Source organism: Salvelinus sp. IW2-2015, linkage group LG2, assembly GCF_002910315.2.
Source record: "Salvelinus sp. IW2-2015 linkage group LG2, ASM291031v2, whole genome shotgun sequence".
Classification (NCBI taxonomy): domain Eukaryota; kingdom Metazoa; phylum Chordata; class Actinopteri; order Salmoniformes; family Salmonidae; genus Salvelinus; species Salvelinus sp. IW2-2015.
In genome coordinates, this window is record NC_036839.1 from 40241972 (window position 1) to 40249253 (window position 7282).

At 42.0% G+C, this 7282-nt stretch overlaps 1 protein-coding gene across 1 annotated transcript in view; it reads right to left on the reverse strand.

The window, feature by feature from the left end:
* Positions 1–756: 756 nt before the first annotated feature.
* Positions 757–7282, reverse strand: part of LOC111971871 (junctional adhesion molecule 2A-like) — a 17576-nt gene continuing 11050 nt past the window's right edge. The window contains exons 5-8 of the mRNA XM_023998667.2: positions 6148–6256; positions 5788–5813; positions 1378–1402; positions 757–1155 (exon numbers count right to left, since the gene is read on the reverse strand). Of these exons, the coding sequence (XP_023854435.2) occupies positions 1122–1155; positions 1378–1402; positions 5788–5813; positions 6148–6256 (194 nt within the window). The 3' untranslated portion in view covers positions 757–1121. The remainder of the gene's footprint in view (positions 1156–1377; positions 1403–5787; positions 5814–6147; positions 6257–7282) is intronic.

Genomic DNA, 7282 nt, shown 5'->3' on the forward strand with positions numbered 1-7282 from the left:
CCCAAGCCAAACCGACCTCAAAAAAGCACTAAACACTCAGCACTACTGTTTCCTCAGTGTTATGTGATGCATGGCTAATGTCTGTTTAGCAGAGGTGGGCACAGAGAGAGACAAGCCAAGGATACTTCTTAGAGGAGAGCTTGTTTGAGGCTTAATTTAACATCTGACAACAGGAGGTTCTGGCGCAGAATCTGGGGGKCAGCCATCACCTCCCTCACACACACGGTGACAAGACCAAGGTCAAACACACGGTGACAAAACCACACTCACACACGAGCATGTACACAAACACAAGATCCCAAACATATGCACAAACACACAAGATCATGCACAAATGCACACACACACATAATTGAAAAAACTGAATTGAATTGATGGTCAGAAAAACAGCTTATGGCCCAAACGTAGAGGCAGCAGAATAATAATAGAACAATAAAATAACAAAATGAACACGAGAGACATTGTTTATGGACCACTAACACACAAGCTAAGTCTTAGCTAAGGTCTCTGTGCAGTGTTTGCCCCAGAGAAATATCCTGCTCTGTAGCACCACCTTGAGGGAACCAACTCAAAGGAAATCTGTGCATGATGAAGGAAATCTGTGCATAACATTCAAACGTTTGTTCATTTTTTCAACCGACTACTTTTTACCTACCTACCACTTTATTCCTTATACATTTTAAGATTTTAAATTTTTTATTGGGTCAGTATAAGGTTTATGGCCAAACGTATCATGTCGTCAATTATGAGGCAACGTGTGGTACAATATATTTAATGAAAACATGATAATCAGATTCAGATGATTTAATAGTCACATGTGCATAGTCAGTGCATACAAACACCTGTTCAAACATGACACATCCTTCATCACACAAAAGCCCAAAACAAATACTTAAAAAATATAAGTATACAAATATCTCTGTAAAACAACAATGTTAATATAATTCATTGCTTCTCAGTACAGTCATAAACAGCAGAATTGTAAATAAAACACACACCGAAAAGGGTACAGCAGTGAGCTTTATTGTAGGTGGTGTAGGCTAGCTAAAATATGTATTCTGTTGCACATTCTCTCCATCCATCCACCGAATGTGTGTGTATGTGCGTGCTATACCCTCAGATCATGAAGGACTGGGTGTGTTTGTAGTTCTTGGGCTGCAGAAAGGGAAAGGCGTATCCATCAGTTAACTAGACTGGTTACTATTATCACCAACTCACTCAACAACTCAGGCTTATCAACACACTGGTGTGGTCAACAACTGCTCCAAGAACAGTCAAATTTAAAACAAGACCACTGGTCAACTAAATTAATACTGACAGTAGGAGGAATAATAACAGTTCCTGATTAACAACAACTGGGAATGGCAACACACTCACATTTCTGGTGGGAGGAGGAGGTGGACTGTAGAAGTTGGTGCAACAAAAAACAAAGAGACAAAAACCACAATGAATTCCTTTCTTTTTCTGTTAAGAAGAGTTACGACATTGAGAGTCTCAGCGGAGGCTGCTGAGGGGAGGACAACTCATAATAGCTGGAACGGCATCAAACACATGGAAACCGATATGTTTCACGTATTTGATAACATTTCACTATTTCCGCTCCAGCCATTACCACAAGCCTGTCCTTTTTACCTCTATTTAACTAGGCCAGTCAGTTAAAAACTAATTCTAATTTACAATGACATTTTACACCGGCCAAACCCAGACAACGTAGGGCCAATTGTGCGCCGCCCTATGGGACTCCAAATCACAACCGGTTGCGATAGAGCCTGAGATTGAACCAGGTGTCTGTAGTGACGCCTCTAGCACCGAGATGCAGTGCCTTAGACTGCAGCGCCACTCGGGAGCCCACTTAAGGTGACATATACAGTTGAAGTCAGAAGTTTACATACACCTTAGCCAAATACATTTAAACTCAGTTATTCACAATTCCTGACATTTAATCCTAGTAAAAAATCCCTGTCTTAGGTCAGTTAGGATCACCACTTTATTTTAAGAATGTGAAACGTCAGAATAATAGTAGAGAGAATTATTTATTTCAGCTTTTATTTCTTTCATCACATTCACAGTGGGTCAGAAGTTTACATACACTCAATTAGTATTTGGTAGCATTGCCTTTAAATTGTTTAARTTGGGTCAAACGTTTCAGGTAGCTGTCACGAGAATTCTTATCCCAATGTTGTGAACTCAACTATCACTTAAGCTTCGAATAATTCCCAGGGGTTGTAAATCCCTGGTTAATGAAGAATTAGACAAAGTCCCAGTCTGCAATAGGTCAAAAGTTTATTCAGAGAARGTTCTGAAATCATACAATGCACATTTGGTTATATACCTCCCATTTGGTCATAAATGTCCCTCTTCTCCTAATACTGTCAATATTGTTTACAAGTCTTCTCCTACACATACATTGCTTATCATATCCTGCCATATGTTACACAATCTACTGCAAGCCTAATGGTTTCTCCCCTCCCTGGTTGGGGAGACTTCCTTCCTGTTATCAGTTTCACAGTGGTCACAAGGTGTCTGCCACAGTTCCTTGTCTGCTAACAGGTRCTCTTTTCCTGTGTACATACATTCAAGAATACTATTCTTATGATTCAAACACATTTCAKTCCATTATACAGTGACAGGGTGGAATACTGTTAGTTATTGCCTTAACATTAATTTGAAAGTATAAATAATTTAGTCATTATCTTACCATTACCTTAAACATATGAATCTCCATAACAGTAGCCTTCCACAAGCTTCCCACAATAYSTTGGGMGAATTTTGGCCCATTCCTCCTGACAGAGCTGGTGTAAGAGAGTCAGGTTTGTAGGCCTACTTGCTCGCACACGCTTTTTCAGTGCCCACAAATTTTCTATAGGATTGAGGTCAGGGCTTTGTGATGGCCACTCCAATACCTTGACTTTGTTGTCCTTAAGCCATTTTGCCACAACTTTGGAAGTATGCTTGGGGTCATAGTCCATTTGGAAGACCCATTTGCGACCAAGCTTTAACTTCCTGACTGATGTCTTGAGATGGTGCTCAATATATCCACATAATTTACCTCCTCATGATGCCATCTATTTTGTGAAGTGCACCAGTCCCTCCTGCAGCAAAGCACCCCACAACATGATGCTGCCACCCCCATGCTTCACGGTTGGGATGGTGTTCTTCGGATTGCAAGCCTCCCCCTTTCCCTCCAAACATAATGATGGTCATTATGGCCAACAGTTCTGTTTTTGTGTCATCAGACCAGAGGACATTTCTACAAAAGTACGATCTTTGTCCCCATGTGCAGTTGCAAACCGTAGTCTGGCTTTTTTATGGCGGTTTTGGAGCAGTGGCTTCATCCTTGCCGAGTGGCCTTTCAGGTTATGTCGATATAGGATTCGTTTTACAGTGGATATACAGTGGGGCAAAAAAGTATTTAGTCAGCCACCAATTGTGCAAGTTCTCCCACTTAAAAATATGAGAGAGCCTGTAATTTCATCATAGGTACACTTCAACTATGACAGACAAAATGAGTAAAAAAATCCAGAAAATCACATTGTAGGATTTTTTATGAATTTATTAGCAAATTATGGTGGAAAATAAGTATTTGGTCACCTACAAACAAGCAAGATTTCTGGTTCTCACAGACCTGTAACTTCTTCTTTAAGAGGCTCCTCTGTCCTCCACTCGTTACCTGTATTAATGGCACCTGTTTGAACTTGTTATCAGTATAAAAGACACCTGTCCACAACCTCAAACAGTCACACTCCAAACTCCACTATGGCCAAGACCAAAGAGCTGTCAAAGGACACCAGAAACAAAATTGTAGACCTGCACCAGGCTGGGAAGACTGAATCTGCAATAGGTAAGCAGCTTGGTTTGAAGAAATCAACTGTGGGAGCAATTATTAGGAAATGGAAGACATACAAGACCACTGATAATCTCCCTCGATCTGGGCTCCACGCAAGATCCACCCGTGGGGTCAAAATGATCACAAGAACGGTGAGCAAAAATCCCAGAACCATACGGGGGGACCTAGTGAATGACCTGCAGAGAGCTGGGACAAAGTAACAAAGCCTACCATCAGTAACACACTACGCCGCCAGGGACTCAAATCCTGCAGTGCCAGACGTGTCCCCTGCTTAAGCCAGTACATGTCCAGGCCCGTCTGAAGTTTGCTAGAGAGCATTTGTGATGATCCAGAAGAAGAATTGGGAGAATGTCATATGGTCAGATGAAACCAAAATAGAACTTTTTGGTAAAACTCAACTCGTCGTGTTTGGAGGACAAAGAATGCGAGTTGCATCCAAAGAACACCATACCTACTGTGAAGCATGGGGGTGGAAACATCATGCTTTGGGCTGTTTTTCTGCAAAGGGACCAGGACGACTGATCCGTGTAAAGGAAAGAATGAATGGGCCATGTATCGTGAGATTTTGAGTGAAAACCTCCTTCCATCAGCAAGGGCATTGAAGATGAAACGTGGCTGGGTCTTTCAACATGACAATGATCCCAAACACACCGCCCGGGCAACGAAGGAGTGGCTTCGTAAGAAAGAAGAAGCATTTCAAGGGGCCTGAGGGCGTTAGTCGACCAACATTTTCAGGGAGTTGCAACGCTCTAGTCAAAGTGAACCCAGTCCAGATCAACAACCCATAGAACATTTTTGGAGGGAGTTGAAAGTCTGTGTTGCCCAGCAACAGCCCCAAACATCACTGCTCTAGAGGAGATCTGCATGGAGGAATGGGCCAAAATACCAGCAACAGTGTGTGAAAACCTTGTGAAGACTTACAGAAAACTTTTGACCTCTGTCATTGCCAACAAAGGGTATATAAAAAAGTATTGAGATAAACTTTTGTTATTGACCAAATACTTATTTTCCACCATAATTTGCTAATAAATTCATTAAAAATCCTACAATGTGATTTTCTGGATTCTTTTTCTGATTTTGTCTGTCATAGTTGAAGGTGTTGTAATATGAGAAAAATTTACAGGCCTCTCTCATCTTTTTAAGTGGGAGAACCTGCACAATTGGTGGCTGACTAAATACTTTTTTGCCCCACTGTAGATACTTTTGTACATGTTTCCTCCAGCATCTTCACAAGGTCCTTTGCTGTTGTTCTGGGATTGATTTGCACTTTTCGCACCAAAGTACGTTCATCTCTAGGAGACAGAACGCGTCTCCTTCCTGAGCGGTATGACGGCTGCGTGGTCCCATGGTGTTTATATTTGCGTACTATTGTTTGTACAGAAATTGCTCCCAAGGATGAACCAGACTACAATTATTTTTGGTCTTGGCTGATTTCTTTTGGTTTTCCCATGATGTCAAGCAAAGAGGCACTGAGTTTGAAGGTAGACCTTGAAATACATCCACAGGTACACCTCCAATTGACTCAAATGATGCCAATTAGCCTATCAGAAGCTTCTAAAGCCATGACATCATTTTCTGGAATTTTCCAAGCTGTTTAAAGGCACAGTCAACTTAGTGTATGTAAACTTCTGACCCACTGGAATTGTGATACAGTGAGTTATAAGTGAAATAATCTGTCTGTAAACATTTGTTGGAGAAATGACTTTCCAACAAACTTTCCAAAACTATAGTTTGTGACCAACAAATTTGTGGAGTGGTTGAAAAACTAGTTTTAATGACTCCAACCTAAGTGTATGTAAACTTCCGACTTCAACTGTATATATATATATATATATGTGTGTATGTTGTGTGAAACTGTACCTCTTGCACGTGTACAATAACATGCATACACATCAGCAACACAATAAGAAGTTGACAGAATGGTTGTCTGAAAGACTGACCTGCTTCCTTCCTGCTCCTCTGTTGGCTAGCATGAAGAAAGAAGAGGAACAGGACAATTAGAAAATATTGTTCATTGTTAACTGGGTGGTTCGAGCCCTGAATGCTGATTGGCTGACAGCCGTGGTATATCAGACRGTATACCACGGGTATGACAAAACATTTATTTTCCTGCTCTAATTACGTTGGTATCCAGTTTATAATAACAATAAGGCACCTCTGGGGTTTGTGGTATATGGCCATTATACCACGGCTAAGGGCTGTATCCATGCACTCTGCGTTGTGTTGGGCCTAAGAACATCCCTTAGCTGTGGTATATTGGGGGCCACAAGCACATATAGTCTGTGAGGTGATGTACTCACCCTTTTTGCAGCAGCCCTGTCAATGGGAGACACACATCCAGGCAGCACATGAGGATGAGCAGGAAGAGGCCTACAGCTCCGGCTATCAGTGTCGTCATGCTCAACGGATCTGAAGGAGGGGGGACAGAGGGAGAGAGGGATGAAGAAAGGGGAAAGGGTGATACCTAGTCAGTTGTACAACTGAATGCATTCGAATGAAATGTGTCTTCCAGCATTTAACCCAACCCCTCTGAATCAGAGAAGTGCGGGGGGCTGCCTTAATCGACATCCACGTCATCGGCGCCCGGGAAACAATGGGTTAACTGACTTGCTCAGGTGCAGAACAAAATATTTTTACCTTGTCAGCTCGGGGATTCGATCCAGCAACCTTTCGGTTACTGGCCCAATGCTCCTACTCAGCACAGGGGACAGGGTCAAGAGAGAACAGAGAGAGGCAGGAAAGATAAGGATGAAGGATGAAGGGTGGTTGGAGAAGGATGAAAGATGATTGGAGAAGGATGAAAGATGATTGGAGAAAGATGAAAGATGATTGTAGAAGGATGAAGGATGATTGGAGAAGGATGAAAGATGATTGGAGAAGGATTAAGGATGATTGGTGAAGGATGATTGGAGAAGGATGAAGGATGATTGGAGAAGGATTAAGGATGATTGGTGAAGGATGATTGGAAAACGATGAAGGATGATTGGAGAAGGATGAAAGAAGTGTTCCAATTTCCACAAACCCACAAACATTCTAGCGCACACACAGACACACACGGACACACATAGACACACACATACACACACAGGCACACATAGACACACACAGACACACATAGACACACACATACACACACAGGCACACAACATAGACACACAGACACAACATAGACACATACAGACACAACAAGACACAATACACACATAGACACACACAAGACACACATAGAACACACACAGACACACATAGACACACACAGCACACAATACACACATAGACACACACAGACACACATACACACATAGACACAACAGACACACAATAGACAACACAGCAGACACACATACACACTGGATTGTACGTACATTCTATGACCTTCATGTGATGGGCCACAGAGCTTTTGGACGCCCCACACTATTGGAAACTTCACAGCGG